This window comes from Actinia tenebrosa, unplaced genomic scaffold, assembly GCF_029948245.1.
Source record: "Actinia tenebrosa isolate PJP-AT-01 unplaced genomic scaffold, QUT_ActTen_1.0 PGA_scaffold0__85_contigs__length_37466705, whole genome shotgun sequence".
In the NCBI taxonomy this organism is placed as follows: domain Eukaryota; kingdom Metazoa; phylum Cnidaria; class Anthozoa; order Actiniaria; family Actiniidae; genus Actinia; species Actinia tenebrosa.
The window spans coordinates 37,418,150-37,438,378 of record NW_028292569.1 but is presented as its reverse complement, the minus strand read 5'-3'; the positions used below and the strand labels follow the sequence as shown (position 1 = coordinate 37,438,378).

The following is a 20,229-nucleotide window of genomic DNA, read 5'->3' as shown; positions in this document are numbered from 1 at the left end:
AAACTGTGTTCATTTGCATAAACTTTAAGTTGGATTTTCTTGGCCAAATTTACTTTAATTTTGAAAATTTTAGTGAAACACAAAGGAACTAACCTAGACCTTTGATAAGTCATATACAGTATTTGTGTCCGTGTTGTATCAGATATACAATCACTCGGCTACACCTTGTGGTTGTATATTTGATACAACACAGCCACTCATACTGTATATATTACTTAAGTCATACGATGAGTTTGTAAAAATGCAACATATCTCTACCAAGTTCAGTTGATATGCAAATATATTTTTGCTGTAAAATCATTAACTTAGAACAGTAAAATTACAAGGTACATATTTTATTTCTGAGGAACCTTCTAAAAATGACTGTCATGTTAGTTACTTTATTAAAGATTATTTATTTATTACAGACTAATAACAAGACCTTTATCATATCATGTTTGTGATACCTTCATACACAGCAGCCAAGCTGAAATCTGCTGTTCAAAAATGCAAGGTTTACAAAAATTCAGTGATCAAAAATTAAGCTATAAAGGGTCTGAAAAAGTGACTTAAGGGTCAAAGAAATAAACAGAAAGTAATTTTCTTTCTTCCTTTTCTGTTTATTCAACCCTTAAAATTGTCTATTAGATTTTGTTACAAAGGTCAAATGGAATCACTTTACAAATTTTGTAAAATACAAAACTAGCTACTAAATATTTTTGCATGCAGTCACCAAATAAAAAAAACCTAAACCTTTTGGCTTAATTTGATTTCTGTTCCCACTTGGGGATAAAAAGAAATAAATATATTTTTATGTACATTCTCTTTACTATTTTATTCCACAACATAGAAAAAAAAAAAGAATGGATTCAATGCATGGAGCATGATGGAAAGGGAAAGTAAAATACCAATGAATACACGACAGCTTTCCTGCAATCTGATTGGTAGTATTTTCTATGGTGTGGCATTAAAGCTGATATTTTTTACATTTGAGTCTCATCTATGTTATCTATATACAGTGAAGTGCATTAATTAAGAGCCCTTAAGAATATTTAAAAATTCCTTGAGCATGAGTAATTTTTATTAATTTGATTGAACATGGCATTTATTTCCATTGTTTGCACTTTTTAATGTGAATTGATTTCAATATTTAGTCTTCACTAAGCTTGAACTGATCACTATATTTCCATGGGCTCTGACTTGTAATCAAAGCCAAATATGTCTTTCAAGGTGATTCCTGGAAGAAGACCAGCTTCTATTTTACTATTTACATCTGCCAAAATGGCAGACATTTTGACACCTTGTTCAATTACAGAATCATCACCATCTTCCAAATGAAAACCCCTACAATGTAGGACAACCAGTAACCTCTGCTTTATCAAGACTCCCGGCGAACCAGATGAGCCATAGAAGAAAGAAGTTGTGTCATAGGTTTGTCTTCGCTGGTCATGAAGAACTTTAAAATCCTCAGGGTTTTTTCTCGCTAAGCTGAGTATTGTACTCTTGCTAAGATTGTCTGGGTGTTTAATTGGACATGTTGTGTCCACAGATTTCTTTGAGCCTCCTGGGTGACCCACAAGGGATAAACACATGCCATTCTCCAGTGGTCTATCATTCCAAGGAATGACAAAGCCCCGTTGACTCAAACTTGGTGGAAGTTTTTCTTCACAAGAATCATGCAATTCCAAAATTGCATAATCAAGTTCTCCATCTTTTGAAGAACTTGCAACAGGAACCTGAAGAAAGCGGTATTTGTAGCCATCACCTCCATGGTCAAAATCTACATAAAAGCTCTTAAAGCCAAGTGTATTTATGGTATTGTCCAAAACATGTATATTAGTGATGATGTACTTGGAACCAATCACAAAACATGATCCCTTAAACTCCACAAATCCTCCATACAGCTCAACAATAATGGCTCCAACACTGTCAAGCATTTTACATAAAACTTTCAGATCTGGTGCAAAAATCTGATTTTTATAATTGAGGGCAAATTCATTCATCTTCAAAAGCTTGTTAATTTTGGAAACTCTTTTCTGTTCTTCTTTTTTCGTTTCCTTTTTTTTAATATCAAAGTGATATGTTTCTTGAATGTACGATTTAAGGTCATCATAGCTACATAACTTGATGACGGTCTTGGATGGACTGATACCACTCTTTGGGGAATCAGTCTCCTTGTCTTTGTGACCAACATCCTTGTTGCTGTTGCTAACTCTCATTGGTGTAATTTTACGGCTCGATTGCACTGTCACTTTGTTGACATCTTCATAACACTCTGGTTCAGGGAGCTGTAGCTTTACATTATCTGGCAGATTGTGATCAGGGTTTTTTTTCTGATAAAGAGTAAAACATTTTTCTCTGTAACAATTTGCCCCATTATCTAGGAAAATTTCTTGGTCATTGATTTTTACGTACCACCTTTTGGCAACAAATGTTTCATCACTTCTTACTTTGAGTCTCCCATCCCTTAACATTGCCTCATAGAGGGTTTCCTTGGGGAAAAAATCTATTCTGATTTTTTCAGCCACCTTATTCAAACCTCCAATGGCTGGTTGAGAACGACGACCTTTATCAACCTTAATGTAGAAGCCACCCATGTTCCAACTTTTTTTAAAGTTTTTCACATGATATTTCCTCATATTAGCATAGTCTGCTTTTGTTCCTTCTTGGTTATGGAAGGTACAGTTGTATTCAACATCCTCTAGGACATCTGTGGGCAATCCAAGGTTAATAGCACATCCATCAAATGCTCTTTTAAACACCATGTTTTCAGTGTTGATTTTTAATGGAAAATGTTTCTTGAGATGTCTCAACAGCATATTCCTGATAGTTTCTCTACCACCTGTCTCAACAGCATGCTTAATGGTATCTTTAAATGTCACAGAGAACACTCTTTTTAAACTGTGAAGAGAATTTAGAATTTAAAAAAATAATTTAAAAAAATAAAGAATTTAGAACCCTTTTGACCTCATTGAGCAGCCCCACTGTCGTACTTGAGGTGATAAAATTATAGCAAGAACAAGCCAAATATAGTTGAAAATATGTTTTCCTAATTTCAAAGGGGTTTTCTGCCCTTTAAGAAAAGTAGCATATAATAGGCTAAATAAAGCTACCCTTAAAATACCAGATACCTGCTAGAGCTGCCTTCATGAGCTGACCTTTGATGTGGTTCAGTATCCTCTGATTGAAAATCATCATCATCATTACTGCAATTAGAAAGAAATAGACAAACCTAATTTTTCAGTACAGTGTATTTATAGAACCAGTGCAGGATATTTCCAATGCAGCTCAATAGACCTTTTTACCTTTGTATGCAAATTGCCTATTTCAGATCACATGACATTCCCTTGAAAAATGTTCTTTCATGGCAAAGGATCAACTCCCAAAAGTGGCATCACATGTGCACAACAAACAATGAAGCTAAAGAGGTCTATTCAGAGGACAAAACAATAAACATGGTTCCCATTCACTTTGTAAAACAAAATCCCTGATTTTTTCCAAACCGAATCCCACTTTTTAACGATGTAAAGGAACACAATACGAGTTAAGAATCATTTCTACTCAAACATCATGCTTAGAATTAAATAATGTTCCAAGTGACCTAGTAGAAAAGTTGGTTACATTTTATCTATAAATTATGTATTTGCACTTACTTGGTAGGTTCGCTCTTCACTAGGTTTTGAAGGTACTGACTGTTGTCCAAGTCATTATCATATATCTCCTGATCATTAATATCATGACTATCATTTTCCATTCTTGCTCTTTTGCTATAACAAAAAAACACCATCACTGTATTCTATGCTAATATGTAGAGGATATTATATGGTTGTGCATAGTACAAATTTTTCTTTGTGTTGATGTGATATGTTATAGATTTTCTGAAGACAAGAAGATAAAAACTGTATCTTCAAGGGGCCATGTAATATTTTGTTTACTATATAGCCCATTTGGTTGAGCATCAAGACTTTTGTGCAGGAGGTGGTGGTTTAAGTCCCAGCTGGACCAACACTCAAGGTCTTAAAATGACTAAGGAGAAAGTGCTGCCTTTATAAATTACATCTACAAATGGTTACAATATAGACTTTCAAGTGGCATACTACTTTAAATGGCAATTCCATCTCTGCACAATTCATGGTTATTAATCAATATCAGAGGGGCATAAAAGAACCGTAGAAGATGCAAAGAAACCCTGTCAGTGGCCACCCTCAGTGCCTACACCTCATAATAATAATAATAATAATAATTATACAGCTTCTCATTAATCCCATATAAGTAACTGCCCAATTATTTTCTTCATTGGACAGGTTTTGTTGATATGGGATTAATTAGTCAGCTATATAATTAACAGGTAATGGGATTTCATGCTTCCCAATCAAGAAATAATTAGACTCGAAAAATTCCTCTGACTGCCAAATTGGAGTCGGCCTATGGCCTCATCCAATTTTTGTCAGAATTTTCCTCGTCCAATTATTTCTTAATTGGACAGCATGGGGTCCTATTAGATATACTAATAATAATAATAATAATAATGGTTTATTCCAGCTTTTCTACAGCTTTTTTTATTAACCATCCCTCATCATGTTTGTAAATTGCATGAAAAGCAACCTGAAATTCACAAGTCAATGAAAAGTGCCTTTGATTATACTCATATAATAAGAGTGCAGGGTTGTCAACCCCAGAGATATTCAAATCTGGAGAATTGATAGGCAAAAAGACGTCTTTCGCTTTGTAACATTTGATGTGATTGGTTTATTTCTGACCAATCAGATTATCTCTTATATTACAATGGCCTGCTTGCAAGAACAGTTTATGAGGAACGTTTTGATTTTGTTAGCGATTTATAATACATGTAACACAAACAACACAAAATAATTGGAATTTTATGGTTGTGAAACGGTCGAGTCTCACAAGAAATGGTCAGCTTCGGGGATTATCCGGGAGATTTGAGACTCTAATCTGGAGACCGGGAGATACGATCCAAAATCTGGAGACTCCCGGCTTATCCAGGAGATTGGACAGCCCTGGAGTGTATTTAACAAATCGCTCATAGATTTCCATTGACTGTCTGTCCTCTTATTGATCATAGATGACCTCTAAAATGTTCAAAACTCCAGTGGAACTAGGAGAGCAGCAAGTTATGGAAATAATAAAATTTAAAACACACATAGTAGGAAGAAGTCAAAAATTGCTTCATCTACCTATTTCTGCTTCTGAAAGCCAAACCAAAATATTTTTTTTACCTTTTTGGTGTTATATCATCATTCGATCCAAAACCTGAATCATTATGAAACGCCATGCTTACACTAGAGATAAAAATAAAACAATGGAAAAGGTTAATTTCAAGTAAAACGCTACTCCCGTGCTCCTAAAGTCAGAAGATGAAATGTTATAAATTATGAAGTTTTTTCAGATTACCGTTGAAAAAATGCGCGGCAAAAAGTCGCAAAACTGCAAGTAAGCATATTTTATGTTGATGTGATACTAGCTGTGATATATCTTAACAATTGGTCTCGTATTCATCAAGAGCACGGCAAAATGAGCTATTGGAAGATACTTAAAGATTATAAGGCGTGTTAGTCTTTTGAAAGCGCTTGATTAGGTATACAGACGATAAGAGACTCTGGTGGAATAAGGTAGTTAATTCAATGCGGAAGACTCTACATCACTTAGTGTGAGATCAAATCTCTTCATTTTCTTCGAGAGAAATCCCCAACAATACAAAAAAGCTTCTCGTTTACGTACCTTGATGCAGAAACAGGCTTTATGTGGCAAGTTTTAGAATATTTTCGAGGTAAAAAGTTGTTATAAACCTCTCTGCTCTGCAATCAAACCCAACTAACGCTCTTCGCGCCTCATAAAAGGATAATATAGAATTGTATTCTGGCGCGCAAGTAAGTGATTGGACAAAAACATGGCGCCAGCTGTTTAAAGCTCTCCTATTGGTCCAAAATTACAAACATGCCTGTGCTTGCCCATACCAAAATATTTCTTTCAGGGTGGGGTGAGTAATAAGAGATTATTGAAGAGAAAGTAAAGTAAAAACAAAAAGCCTTAAGTAAAATGAATAAATAAAAAACAAAACAAAATATATATTAGATAAAGTAAAACAAGTAGAACCACAAAAAATAAATATATATTTGTGATTTTTTTTAAGTACAAAATCTTTGAATATTTTTCTTCTATTTAGACATTTTGCCAAAGGCAGGTGAAGACACAATAGAACATCAAGTCCCCTACAGGGTGTATCCTTTATTCATTTCACAAGTTTATTGAATTACTTTAGTCTTCTACACTAAAATTATCTTATTCAACAGCCTTAAATGAAATAAATGAAAAATAAAACAACATATATATATATAAGAAAAAATGAGAAAAAGTTGAACATGAAAATGAAAATATATTTGTGAAAAAAATCTGAAGTTCAAAATTATTGCATATATATTATTTCTATTTTGACAATTATTTGCCAAATGCAGTTGATTAATCCCCTACAAGTTGTATCACCCGATATCATTGCGCATTTTCTTTTTTATTTCAAAATTATATTTCTTTTGTCTTCTACAATATTGCTGCAACAGGCAGCACATTTGGTGCTGAAATTTCGGTTATAAAAAAAATATTTTTGAAATACATCTTTAGGAAAATTAGCTAAAAACCTAAATCTTGAATCAATGAGTCTAAAATTTCTAAGATGAAGCTCAATTACAAGTACATTTACATACAAACCACAATAATTTAGTTCAGCTATAAATTCAAAATATTGACAGTTGTACCTCAAAGGAATGATAACTGTTTTGTATATATTCAACAAGTTTAATATATCACTAAACTAAGCTAATTCTCATTATCCTACATAGAGGGTCTGATAAAAATCTCTAAAGGTTTAAAGATGACCATGCCTCTAGTGTATAAATATAACTAAAAATCTCTTTTCAGATAACATGCACTATTTTTTTTCTAAAAACATCTCATTACCCTATACAATGATTCATTCAGTAATAAAAACATTCCATGATTTCTTTTTTCAAAGTGCAGACATGATCATATTTCTACCATTTCTCTTCAGTGTTCCCCATCAATCTATTTCCCTTTCCTTTTTATCCAAAAATATAATATTCTAGTATTTTTTTCACAATCTGTAAATTATTTCCTACCAAATATTTTTCTTTCTTACTTAGAGTAAAGTCATTAAACCTGTGAAATAGATTTTAGACTAACACACATTAGTAGACCCTAATTGCATTGTTTTCTTTTGTCTCTATTTGACTATTACACGTTGACTAATAATTTTTATTTAACGGGTTTAATGCCTTCACTCTAAGAGAAGTGGATATCAATAGGTTTAAAAGGAAACTATAACATTTATTCCTGGTCAATATCAAAAACATCTTTTAGTGTCAGTGTAATAGGTAGAAAACCTCTCATTATTTTCTGTCTGACATCCTCTACTATAGCAGACATCAGAACAACCTGTTCAACAACACCATCACCCTGATCCTGAAGATGAATCCCTCTGGAATACAACCCCATCAACAGCTTTTCATTCATCAATAAACATGGTGAGCCTGACATCCCTTGTGAACAAGCAATGTTACTGTCACCAGCTTGCGGCACATTGTTATTGAGGACAACATGCTCAATATTTCTACGGCTTAAAGACAGAATAACCCTACTGTCAAGGTTGCCTGGGTTATCGATGGGGCATGTTACATCTAAAGCCTTGTTTGACTGGCTGTGGTGGCCTATTAGGGTATAAAAGTTACCAGCGACCACATGCATATCCTGAGGTGGGATGCAATATCCACAAGAAGTAAGACTTCTTGGGAACTTCTGTGAACTGGGACTTAATCTTAGAATAGCATAGCCTAGCTCATTAGAAGTGCATAGTGGCTTCATTATAACTTTAAATCTATTTCCACCACTTTTGGAACTAAAGTAAATATAGACATTCTTTAGCCCTGTTTGACTGTAATATGCGTCAACTGCTAACCTACTGGTCAACACATACTCTGAGCCAATTCTACAACATGTTCCAAGAAAAACCTCTGTGTTATCAACAACCTCAGCCACTACTGCACCAACTGCATCTGATACAGTATAAAGATCATCAGTATTCATGTGGAACTTGAATCTTGATGCAACATTGTCATAACCTTTGAAGAATTTCCTGATGAGAGTATTTCTTTCCTTCTCTGCTTTATTATCTTCTTCTTTTTGCACTTTAAACCTGAGTTTGCACTAGATGTAGTTTTCCAAGTCAGCATCGCTGCACAACTTGTAAGTGCGTTTGGAGTATGAAACACTTTGATCAATAACCTCTCCTCTTCTTCCTACTTTGCCAGGTCGCACAGGTGTGACGCTCAATGGAATCAAGTGTATTCCACTTGCAGTATCTTCATTCTTGATACCATCTGAACTGATTAGTGTTGGTTTTCGTAAGGGTAATATCATCTCTGAAAGATCCGGGTCTGGATTTTTATTCTTGTACAGCTCAAAATATTTCCCCTCACAGCGTTCAGCTTTATTTCTAAGGGGAACCTCAGTGCCATCATCCAATTTCAAATACCACTTACGAAGCAGTAGTTCATCATCACTTGAAACTTTTAGCCGATTGTCCCTGCCAATTGCTTCAAAGAGTGTTTCTTCAGGGAAGAAATCCACTTGAATGACATCTGCTATTCTCGTTATATTCCCAACAGAAGGTTGAGACTTGCGATTTTGGCTCAACTTTAAATAAAAACTCTTCAAATTCCATTCTGTCTCATACTCCTGCACAGAGTACTCCCTTATGCTATCGACTGTTTTTTCCTTCAACTTGTCCTTGAAAATGCATTCGTAATCTTCATCTTGGCCTAATGCCCCTGTAGGCTTGCCAAGGTTCAGGAAATACCCTTTTGAGCTTTTGAACATCATGTATTCTACATTCTTTTTGATTTTTTTCTTGGCAAGAGCTGTCTTAACCATATCAATGATTGTCTCTCTGCCATTACTCTGACACATTATTGAACAATTTTCTGATATTTTCACCCGAAATTCAAGCATCTTTTGAGGCTGTGAAGAACCATTCCTTGAAGGCCTGTGATAAAGCAAATGAGATATTTTACTACACATTCAACATGGCACAGAAATATCAATGTCAGAATTATCAAAATTATCATTAATCAAAGTAAAGCTTGTCTTATCTTGATATCCTCACCTTGGGGGAGTTGTGTTCAAAAATGATGCTTGTGAATTCGAAGCCATGTTTGGATTTCGATGTTCTAAATTTAAAAAAAAAATCAGAATCGGTTACTGAGGGGTTTGATGAAAATTAGCACCAAGATAGCGAAAGTAAACATTCCAGCATCCACTTTGCGTCATCATTCAGCAGGGCCGGAAACCGTCCTAAAACAAGAACGAAACTTGAAAATCTTTTTGAAGTTTGGCAATTAAAATTATGAGCCAAAGAAAGATGGGATACAAGTTCAGGCATTTGAATTCATAAGCTTGCTAGAAGCGACGATAGCTTTTGACGCATTTGAACAACGTCAACTCTGCAAAGAATATTTATGAAACTTATGGCGTTTAAAAACACTTTTAATACGTAAAAAAGGTGAAGTAATTCTCTAGAATGCAAGAGGATATACCTTGGCTTTCGCTCAGTGGATAGAGTGCTACAGAAACTTGAAGATGATAAAGAATTTTGCGTTCAAATTGATGGAAGTATTTTTGGACAGTGGACAAACTTGAACAATTAATGATCTTTGTTTTGGCGGGAACTCATCATATCTATGATTGGTTAAAAATTACGTCATTTTCTTGTAAAGAAACCACAGGGTACCCAGAAGAATTAATTACTATGATAGCAGAATAACTAGTTATAGACTCCCGTTGTTAGCGAAGAAATGTTGAGAAGAAATAAGAGAAAAAGGGCAAAAATAATAAAAGGGAACTCTCACTACTCAGAGAACAACAAAGTATAACAATCTTCTAAATTCCTAGTCAATTTTCCCTATATGTAAACATTTTCATGAAGCCTCACAAATAAAGTAAAGTACACGATTCTGTAATCAAGAAACACAGCGCAAAACATGTTCAGAAACGTCGCAAATTTTTTCTTTATATGACAGACTGAAGTAATGTACGAGGTTGACGAAAATTTTGCAACTACATCTCACGCTTGAGATGTGAGATGGGAGGCCATACGAAACAACATTTAAAGGATTGCAGCCTCTTTGTCTGTAGAATGCGCAACTCCAGAAACTTATTAGTAATAAGTCTCTGGCAACTCATAATCAAGCAGTACTGACTCGGCTCAGCCATGAGAAGCAATATTGTTACTTTGCGAGCGAAGTTATTATCATTCATTTCCATAACAATACTGAATGTTGTTATCTTTATTCTTGTCTTGTTTACTTTAAGTATTGGTGAGTGACGTAGTAGCTGTCAAATCTTCAAAATGTTTAACTTTCGAAATTTTTGGAGTTTTTTCTTCAAGCAAGTAAACTTAATGGCATTTATTCTTTTGTAAGTATCTTTGAAGTTAACTAAAAGTAAAGGCCAAAATTGACTCGATGACGATAGATAGATAGATAGATAGATAGATACTTTATTAACGTGTCAAGAAAATAACTAGCTGAGGGAAAACCCTCTACTAATAGGGGACATCTAGTAAAGAACGATCCAAGTAAAGAACTGAAAAAAGCATTAGGCCTAATCCAGTACAATTTGACCTTCGTCTCTAGTGTCAGAAATCAGTTTGCAGATGCAACAAAGTACGGCGAGAATATTCAGTAATACGAAAAAGAAAAGAAAGGTACTTTCCAAAATAAGTACTGAACCACATTAGTTATAGGCTGGGAATTTGTTCACTTGTGATGAAAATGAACTTGTATTTGACACATGAAGGAAGAGTACTTGATAAAGCTACAAAAGATGACCCGAATGTCAAGCACTGGTAGTAGTAGGGGTATCAAACTAAGAAGTGATTGAAGGAGATTAAAACTACTCATCGCAATTATATGCTACTTCAATGTTATTTCTCAACGACTAAATCATCTGAATTATTATAACATTTTATAAATTCATGTTAAGTTTAGCAGGAAACCTCTCCATGCACTGAGCTCGTGAAGTCTATGACAACAGAATCATTTTGTCTCGAGTACTGTGGCCGGTTCAGTCAACACGATAAGCATCCAAGGGAATTTCGCCTCGTTTGTTCTCTAAACAAAGAATCCTGAGCTTTGTGTTGTCATTCATAAAGAAATGTTAAAGTGTCAATCAGAAAAAGTACCTGTTGAAATATTTAATTTCGTCGATAAACAACACCATTTGGGAGTGACATTGGTTAAAGAGCTACTGCCTTTCCTGTAGCGGCCACGGAAAAATATAGTGATTCGATATGGCCAAGATTAGAATAGCAATCTTCATATGCGGTTTGCTGGCTGTGTTAGGAATTTCTTGTCTGATTGCAGGTATTGTACTCTTGCACAAGAATCCTTCATGTGGTGAGGGTGAGCCCGCTACATCTTCTGCTTCAACTTGCAGCTATTCCGAGGAGGCGCAACGCGTTGGTCTGCCTGAATTCTTACAAAAAGTTCAAGACACATTTTATGATCTTCACCCGGAAAGAATAACTTTAAAACCGAAAGTTTCTAGACAAGAAATCTTGGAGAAATTCCGTTCTTACAACCCTTCGCCAGCACACCTACAACGCACAACGGACAAGTCATTCGAACTTCTTGCAGAAATACAAGGAAAGAAGATCATGAAAGAAAAACTGAAGCCTCGAGAACGAAAGGCTTTAGCGCAGGTCATCCATTATCTACAGCATGTTTTTGGGACGCCTTATGACGGGAACTACTACAACGGGGATTATCTCTTGGGACCCAACATGTTCTGTTGGCAGCCCATATGTAAAGTCAATAGCAACTGGGTGTCGGCTATAAATTCCTTCAAACCCTCTACAGCAGATGAGGTTCAACTAGTGTTGAATATGGTAAAGACCTTGAACCATACGTACACGCAGTACCGACACAACCTCATTTATGGAGGCCAAGCCGGTATGGTTAGGTCCATAGAGGACTGTGAAGCTGGTCTTCAAACTTTTTTTAGAAGTTATTCTAGCATCAGTGAGCCTAAAGGTAAGAGAATATCCACCGTTTAGACCATTATTCCGCCATCATCGTTTACTTTGAAGAAAAAGCAATTACTTGGCAGGTTTGTTTGCCCAGAAGCTTAACAGCTTTATTTGTGTTAGAACTTTGAATTATTAATAAATGAAATTAGAGAATAGTTTGTAGTTGCCGCAATCTTTGGGGTCATGTCAATTCTAAGCCATCTGATAGTTCATCTATCCGACTGCCAGGGTTTGTATCAAAACGACTAGTTTTACAAACCACTGATGCTAGTTGCGCAATTGTGTGCGCAATGACAGAACTAATTCAAAATATTAATTAATAATTCTAATTTTGAACCCGCAGACTTGCTGGTCGAGCGAAAGATTTTTTACGAGTTTTGATGGTTTTCAGTTTAACCAGCGTGTCGTCTTCACTGTTAGGAATGATTTTCAACCAAATATTCGTATTTATTCCTAATCCTCTCAAACATGTACTTCTTTACATCGGATTATTATTGCTTGTATATGCCAAACCCGAAGGCTGACGATGTATCCCGATGAATATAGCTATAATCAGCTCACTATTACCAGAGTTATTAATTAAAGCTATAGTTCATCTCATTTATCGATGATTCAGAGAAAACTCCTGATAAGTTTATGCATGATTATTGAAATCAAATCGGACGTCGCATAGAGGTTGATATTATTATTGATTCAGCATTTATGTCAGTACAGAGCAGAAACACTGGAAAAAAAGCATCGCACATGCGCAGAAGATAATGATCCACCATGCCGATCAAAAACAAAGTAATACCGAGAAAGGATTGATATCAACAGTCCATGCAATCTTCTAAACATTATATTTTGTATATTCGGGGATTAAAAAGGTTTTTAGGCATGGTCGAGGCATGGTTGCAATTTTTGCATGCGCAATGCGCTTTTCCACCAGGCTAACGTTTTCCATTTTGACGTAATCCCCTTCACTGTAAATCTAGAAAAAGTTATCGTAAGCGGTTGAAATTTCCTTTTCATCCCTCAGTTCCGTTCTCATCTCTTCCAATAACATTTCTCCTCGTTTTTCTCATCTTTAGATATATTAAATCATCCTATGGCAGCATGGTTGCTAAGCGACCAATTCCTGTCCAACCTCAGTAAGCAAGAAAAGGATAAATGGTTTGACAAGAAAAAGAATACCGTGAAGGATGACATCAGGGATCACGTGTTAAATTACATTGGCCAACCTTTACACGAGCTGATCACGTGCGTAAATTTCTAACCAATCTCTAACATTTCTTTAACTAGTTTAGTGTGTGCTGATCACGAACTAGTATTCAAGTGCGCCGATATGTCTAGTCTCCAACGCAGCCGCAGCCGCTAGGTAGCTACTTACTTAGGGGAGTGAGCGTTGCGTGACGACACTAATAGCGGTTGCGTAAGAGACTAGGGCATGTCTAACCAACCAATATTTTTCTAGGATACCAAGTGCAAGATATGAGAGGGCTGTTCAACTTGTAAGATCTATAGAGGTTATCTAGGAGTTAATCGCAATACTAACATGCTTTCCATGATCTACAGATATTTGAAAACCACTTACCTCGAGCACTGTGTACCTTGGAGCGTTTCCAGTGGATTATCAGGTCTGCCCTTGACTCATGTGTACATTAATGGGTCAAAAACCAACCAACCAACACACCCGTATTTACCAACTCGTCAACCACTTAATGGCTCCAAAGCTTATGATAATATTATGTCTTATTTTACTACAAGTGACATCACACCTAATGAAGTACATGAACTGGGAAAAAAGATGATCGAAAAGCTTTATCCACAGGTATTACACCAGGCTTGTTCCAGCTTGACCAATCATTGCCCAACACTCAAATGGCTTCTTCCACATCCACCAACCAATCAGTAAAGAGATAAATATCCTCCAATTATTTCTCGACAATACCACACGTTTCCCGCTCAAATTGAATTGGTTGAATTTTTTTGCGATGTGTTACGTCGAGTAAACCTGTTGCTATGAACTCTATAATCAAATGTTTTAAAACGAAATGTTTATTATTTATTTATTTTGATAAAAGTTATACTATTTTTATGAAAATGTTTTTGCTAATACCATTTTTTTTTTTACATTTTAAAGGTTCTCGAGTTGGCTAGAAACGAGACACAAACAAGCGATACTACTGAAGCAAAGAGAAAGTTTTACCTTAAGCTAAACGCTTCAGATATGTATTACCTAGATCCAAATGAAAACATCCCAGAGATTGAATCCAATGCAACTGCTTATGGAAGATGCAAAGATGACAAGAGTGCCGAGAAATTCTGTCCCGTTCGATGGAAAACCATCCAAAAATGGTTCAAAGATGCATACAAAGTACGTGTTGTTCGTAAGAAGTCGACAAGTAAACATCAGCGAATTTATGTAGAGGCGATGAGGCCACGGTTCTCTAGGCCATTTACTTTGAGGTTCTTGTTTTTCGTTAAGCTTTTTCTTTGTCCAAAATATACCCAGAACTCTCCAGAAAGAAGCTTTCCTTTATTGAGAAATTATGAAAACAGTAATGGTTAAAAGAGTGCTGAAAAGTGCTATAACTGGCTCCGTCGACTGGAAGTGAACGATTGGTGTGTTTAAGTAAATAGTCTTATATTGTGTGTGTTTTTTTAACAGATCATGAGTATGTTGGATTCCAAGACTGTCGATATGTTTTACTTCACTGGAGTAAAACACACCACGCCAAACTGTCCAATCAAAGTGGTTGCAAACTTCAATCCCGCAATGGGTGTGCCTAGCTACCGAGCCAGCACGTCAAACTGTGATGTTACTGCATCATATTTCATACCTTTCTTTCTGAGTCGACCAGGACCAAGGTTCACTCAGTGGAGTGTGAATGCACATGAAGCAAGACCTGGACACCATACACAGGTATACCAGGCTGACACTACACCATACACAGGTATACCAGGCTGACACTACACCATACACAGGTATACTACACCATACACAGGTGTACCAGGCTGACACTACACCATACACAGGTATACCAGGCTGACACTACACCATACACAGGTATACTAGGCAGACACTACACCATACACAGGTATACTAGGCAGACACTACACCATACACAGGTATACTAGGCAGACACTACACCATACACAGGTATACCAGGCTGACACTACACATTACACAGGTATACCAGGCTGACACTACACCATACACAGGTGTACCAGGCTGACACTACACCATACACAGGTATACCAGGCTAACACTACACTATACACAGGTATACTAGGCAGACACTACACCATACACAGGTATACTAGGCTGACACTACACCATACACAGGTATACCATCATCATCATCATCATCATCATCATCATCATCATCATCATCTTCATCATCCCGACCACACAAGTGACTGAGCATATTACCAACCAACAGCAGAATGACCAGTTATTCCCCGGCGGCGACAGAAACTGGTTCCCATCTAACACACTACAATGTTTTTAGGTACAGGGTCTTGCCGAACATTTCCGTGACTCTTGCGGAGGAGTGATTGGCTGGCTTGGTGCGTTCACGAGATACACGGCGTTCATAGAAGGCTGGGGACTATATGCTGAGAATCCTCTTATCGCTGTAGATACAGACGTGTACAAAGACCAACCAATGTACAAGTATGGCATGTTAAGGAGTCAGGTAAGGTTTCCCGTGTTACTCTGGTATCTGACGGATTGCGTGACGACTGGAACATTTGTTACAATATATCATTCTTTCCGCGTTCAATCATCAGAAAACTTAGAGCGCTGATTGGCTGTTTGGGTGTAAATGGTCCAACGCTGGAGTGATTTTCACCCCAGAAAGATAGCAATTATCCTTAATAACCGATCTGGGTCTCCACCTTCGTGGAAACAGACGTCTTGCGGAGATTTTCTCAACATAGTTCATGACTGTTTCTTTGCCTTTCAGCTATGGCGCGCGATTCGTCTTGTGGTGGACACTGGGCTACACTACAAGGGTTTGTCCCGCCAAAAATCTCTTAAATACTTTGAAGATTACGTGTGGGAAACAAGTGACGTGGTCCAGAAGGAAGTCACTCGTTACCAAAGCAATCCTGGACAAGCTACTGCGTACATGGTTGGTCAGCTACATCTTATGAAATTACGCGAGCATGCGCAGAAGGAGTTAGGAAAGGCATTTGTTCTTAAAGATTTCCACTATCATCTTCTAAAATACGGCTCTGCTCCTCTCAGCTACATCTCCGAAAGCATCGATGAATACATACGATGCACGAAGAACAATAAAGATGTTGGGTGCGAATATGTACTGGCTAGGGAGGGGTCAGGGAAGCTTAAAGGATCTGATTACGTCACCAATATTAATAGGGATTTCCTTCCCTATCATATAACAGAGAGTTATTTTTAATAAGCTTACTTTTCTTGAATGAATGTCGAATATGCTCCCTTGTTGTCCTTAGTGTAATATTGAAGGATCAATAAAAACCATTCAAGTGACAATTTCAGTGGGATTGGTGTCAGAGAAATAATATTGATGATCCTATTTCATATTCATAAGAAATCAAAACGAAAAAAAGAAAAGAGAAAAAAAAAAAAAGGAAGAAAAAGGATGAGAAAGAGAGCAGCGAGACACCATTTTTCTCATAAGATGGGTTATATTGGCACACTAACGTGCCTGCCACACCAGCATGTCATTGATTCTTCTTATTTTCAGAAGTAACTACGTCTAGAGATATGGCTTAACTTGAAAGAAAAACCATTGGACAGATTTATTACTGCTCAAAAACTACTGACTCGACACTGTATCGATGGAAATCAATGAATAATGACAGCAAAAATCATCTGAGAGAAGTACATTCTTTGATGAAGAACCGATTTCGATTGAATATTGCTTCAATTACTCATAAGTAGAATTTTCAATAAAATTCGAATTATTATGCTAAATGCTTCTTATTAACATATCTCAGTGCAGCAAGTGATAATTCTCCCTGATATAGTTTTTTCAGTGTACGCTAATCAAAAAGCTAGTTTTGTTTGAACTCCCTTGAAGAGCAAAAGCCAACAAAACAAAACTCAAAAGTCTCTGTCTAAAATCTCGTCAACATTGGTGTTTTCAACGAGATACACTCCCAATATTTTTCTTAGTATCAACGAATGCTACATTGTGCAACAGAGAATCAAAAATAAGTGCAGATATGAAACTAGTTGCCATGGCGAGAACAATAATTCCTTCTTTTATTATCATCACGTATAATAATTATGTAGAGTCTCACCTGCTCGTGCGCATATTTGCCTCAGTATGTACTTAGCTTACCAGCCTACCTACTAACCTACGTGCAAACAATAAAAAGAACCTCCTTCAATTCAAAATACCTGTTCTTGTACGAAGTATTGGAAGTTCAAAACACCGTGGATGAGCACATGAGGATTTCCCTAAGTTAATTTGTGTTCTTGTAAGTATTTCTTAGTAGCAATTATAGAAGTATTATTAATACTATTTTGACTACATGTTGTATAGTATAACGACAACGCAGCACCAGGAAGGTTACTAATATAAACCATTGAATAATTGTTCGAGGTTTATACAGGCTGGAAACTGTTTGGCCGGATAAAAATCCATACGACACGGAACGAGTTTTTTGCTCACACGGAGAAGAATTTCTATTGACTTACTAAAGGTGGTTGCTAAGATGACTGAGCTATAAATACTCGTTCTATACAATATTAAACAGATTTACATAAACCGTCTTCGGTTTGCAGTTACATTTACGTACGAAACAAGCCTAATAGCTTCGTTGTCCATAGAACTATATCTTTCACTAAGAGCGGTTAGAAAAGCTTTTTGATTAAACAAATGTTTCTGAAAATTAGTCTTTAGGAAATGAAATTCAAAAATGATTCTGTATTATATAAGTGAATAAATTTGTCAATTACTCGCACTAGAAAACACTGAACACTTTCAAAGTGCTTCTTGTTTAATAGACGGCAAAAAAAGGATTAGGGTTGAAGGATGCGTTGGCCGCCATTTTGTTTTTGAGTCCTCTGGATGCAAAGATACAATAATTTGCGGAACGGAATCCCATAGCGACAAGATATTGGGGATTTCTTCACAAGACAGTTGCCATGGATACATCTTGATTTGGTGACAATCGATTTAGAATGTCACAGTTATCTGTAACCAGAAACCTCGCCAAATATCATGAAGATAAATACTTGACCGACACATGATAAACAACTTAACGAAAACAACTTTCAAACTTTCTAATATAAACTAACATTAACAAAAACCAACAACAACAACGACTGACCCAGTTTAAAATACATGGTAATTAAAAGAGAAGATGTAAAAAGAAAAAGAAAACGGAGGGGAAAAAAAGAAAAAGAAAACGGAGGGAAAAAAAAGAAAAGAAAAGAAAGCGACCGCACGCGAAGCCAACCCTGAAACAAGTACAGGCCTGGAATAAAACAAGCTCCAAAATCAAAGCATAAATATATGTCTTTAACATTCGCAACAGAATCGATCGAATTTTAAGGACAAAACAGGCAATCTCCGCTACGGCCCACGGTCTTATCAATTATTAATGAAATATCTTTGAAGCTCTAAATATTAAAGCTCCTTACGATAGCTTGTGTTTAGTGTAAACATATCATATTATTACGGACCGAGAGACCTCATGTAGAGTTTGATCAAAGACAGTAAGCAACAACTACGACAGAAAACACAACGTAGGTGTAATACTTTTACATTTTGCTTGCCAAATATCCTTGGTTGTGGATACAAAATTTAATTGCCGGGAAAAGAAAAAGAAAAGTTTTTGTTTGTTTGTTTGTGTGCCACAGATTTGAAAATTAACCAAATCCAGGAATCAAGATAAATCTTTTTCAGAACCAAAAAAACTCTTCGGAAAATCGATTATTTGTTAGCTAGCTGCTCGTTCAATATCACTTCGATCCTAGGCCATGGCATACCAAATATTCGTACTGGTTGTTCTGTATACATCTATCTATTCTTTAGTTCTAGTGACACTGACTCAACTAACCACTGTCGCTGGAGTTGGTTTTGATTGAAAGTCCGAAAAAATTATTTTCACAAGGTTTCGTTTGTTGCATTACTATTGATGACCTTACCACCGAAAACTGAAGCATTCATACGTTGGTCATGCGAAATAGTGATTTAGTATAGTCAAACCGTTCGGAGTCGGCGTTTTCTCGTTTTCGTTCTCAAGTGCAGATTTGATCTGCGTGTCGAAAGGAGTTAAAAAGAAAAAGATACTGCTAAGTTAATCATGAAAAAACGATTGTCAGTCTAAAAAAATTGAAGCAGAAAGAAAGAAAATACGAACAGATAAAACAAAGTTAAAGTTAGGAGAAAAAGATTGGTTCATATTCCGGCTTTTCTCATCGTGCCGCTCCTGAGATCAAACTACTTTAAGTTCTTTGGTTCCAAGCTCGATCGCGGAAGTTATTGCAGCCTAAATAGTCGGCGAATTGCCCGATATGAATCATAAACTTATGATTATTTATCGCAATATTTGTGCCTTGATTACCGGAATTCTACCACAAATATTCGAGGCGTTTAGCTCCCCCGTGCTAATGAATCGTTCTAAGCTTATCGTAGATAACAGGGGCGAGGCCTTCTCTGAGTTTTTAACGAAACACTATTGTTGTTTGATTCGTTGATAAAACTAAGTAATAAGATACGAAAACACGAGTAAAAAAGAGAAATCAGGCATGACGCGCGTGCTCTCTTCCAGCTTTTTCTTTTTAGCGGTGATATTGAACTATTATTTAGACTATCAGTGACGAGCAGTCAGCGTGTCTTGCTCTGACTATAAATCAACTTCCTAAGTTTTAACATAGCAACAACGGATAATCACAAGTGACGAAAACCAAAACACCTGAATATTGTGTTAGGATTTATAACTTGTGTCATATGGAAAACATATGAAAGTACTCAGTTACTTATTGTTTTTAATTCTCACAATGAATGAAAAAAAAAACAAGGGAGGAAAATCTCTCGAGGCGATATCTAAAATTGTTTTCTTTCCGATGTGATTATTTATTTTCGCATATTTACTTATATAACATTTTCCTCTTATTCATTTATAATAACTTGAAAATAATTTCGTCGGGT

At 36.2% G+C, this 20,229-nt stretch overlaps 3 protein-coding genes across 4 annotated transcripts; 1 reads left to right on the top strand and 2 right to left on the bottom strand.

Moving 5' to 3' along the window:
- Positions 1–319: 319 nt before the first annotated feature.
- Positions 320–5,946, bottom strand: LOC116305665 (uncharacterized). Its single transcript, XM_089025672.1, has 5 exons — positions 5,722–5,946; positions 5,220–5,282; positions 3,633–3,746; positions 3,111–3,185; positions 320–2,880 (listed from the first exon to the last, which is right to left on the bottom strand). The coding sequence occupies exons 2-5, from the start codon at positions 5,273–5,275 to the stop codon at positions 1,158–1,160; spliced, it is 1,968 nt and encodes a 655-aa protein (XP_088881798.1). The 5' UTR covers positions 5,276–5,282; positions 5,722–5,946; the 3' UTR covers positions 320–1,157.
- Positions 5,947–8,217: 2,271 nt separating this feature from the next.
- LOC116305673 (uncharacterized) lies at positions 8,218–9,760 on the bottom strand. Of its 2 annotated transcripts, none has more exons than XM_031715636.2 (3): positions 9,606–9,760; positions 9,176–9,363; positions 8,218–9,055 (listed from the first exon to the last, which is right to left on the bottom strand). In XM_031715636.2, the coding sequence occupies exons 2-3, from the start codon at positions 9,220–9,222 to the stop codon at positions 8,218–8,220; spliced, it is 885 nt and encodes a 294-aa protein (XP_031571496.2). In that variant the 5' UTR covers positions 9,223–9,363; positions 9,606–9,760. The 2 variants fall into 2 exon arrangements, with proteins under 2 accessions (XP_031571496.2, XP_031571495.2); XM_031715635.2 differs by having other exon boundaries at positions 9,176–9,239.
- Positions 9,761–11,274: 1,514 nt separating this feature from the next.
- LOC116305672 (uncharacterized) lies at positions 11,275–16,595 on the top strand. The gene is made up of 7 exons (XM_031715632.2): positions 11,275–12,101; positions 13,168–13,336; positions 13,652–13,907; positions 14,220–14,453; positions 14,748–15,002; positions 15,592–15,777; positions 16,048–16,595. Exons 1-7 carry the CDS (start codon positions 11,360–11,362, stop codon positions 16,501–16,503), a joined length of 2,298 nt encoding a protein of 765 aa, XP_031571492.2. The 5' UTR covers positions 11,275–11,359; the 3' UTR covers positions 16,504–16,595.
- The last annotated feature ends 3,634 nt before the right edge of the window (positions 16,596–20,229 follow it).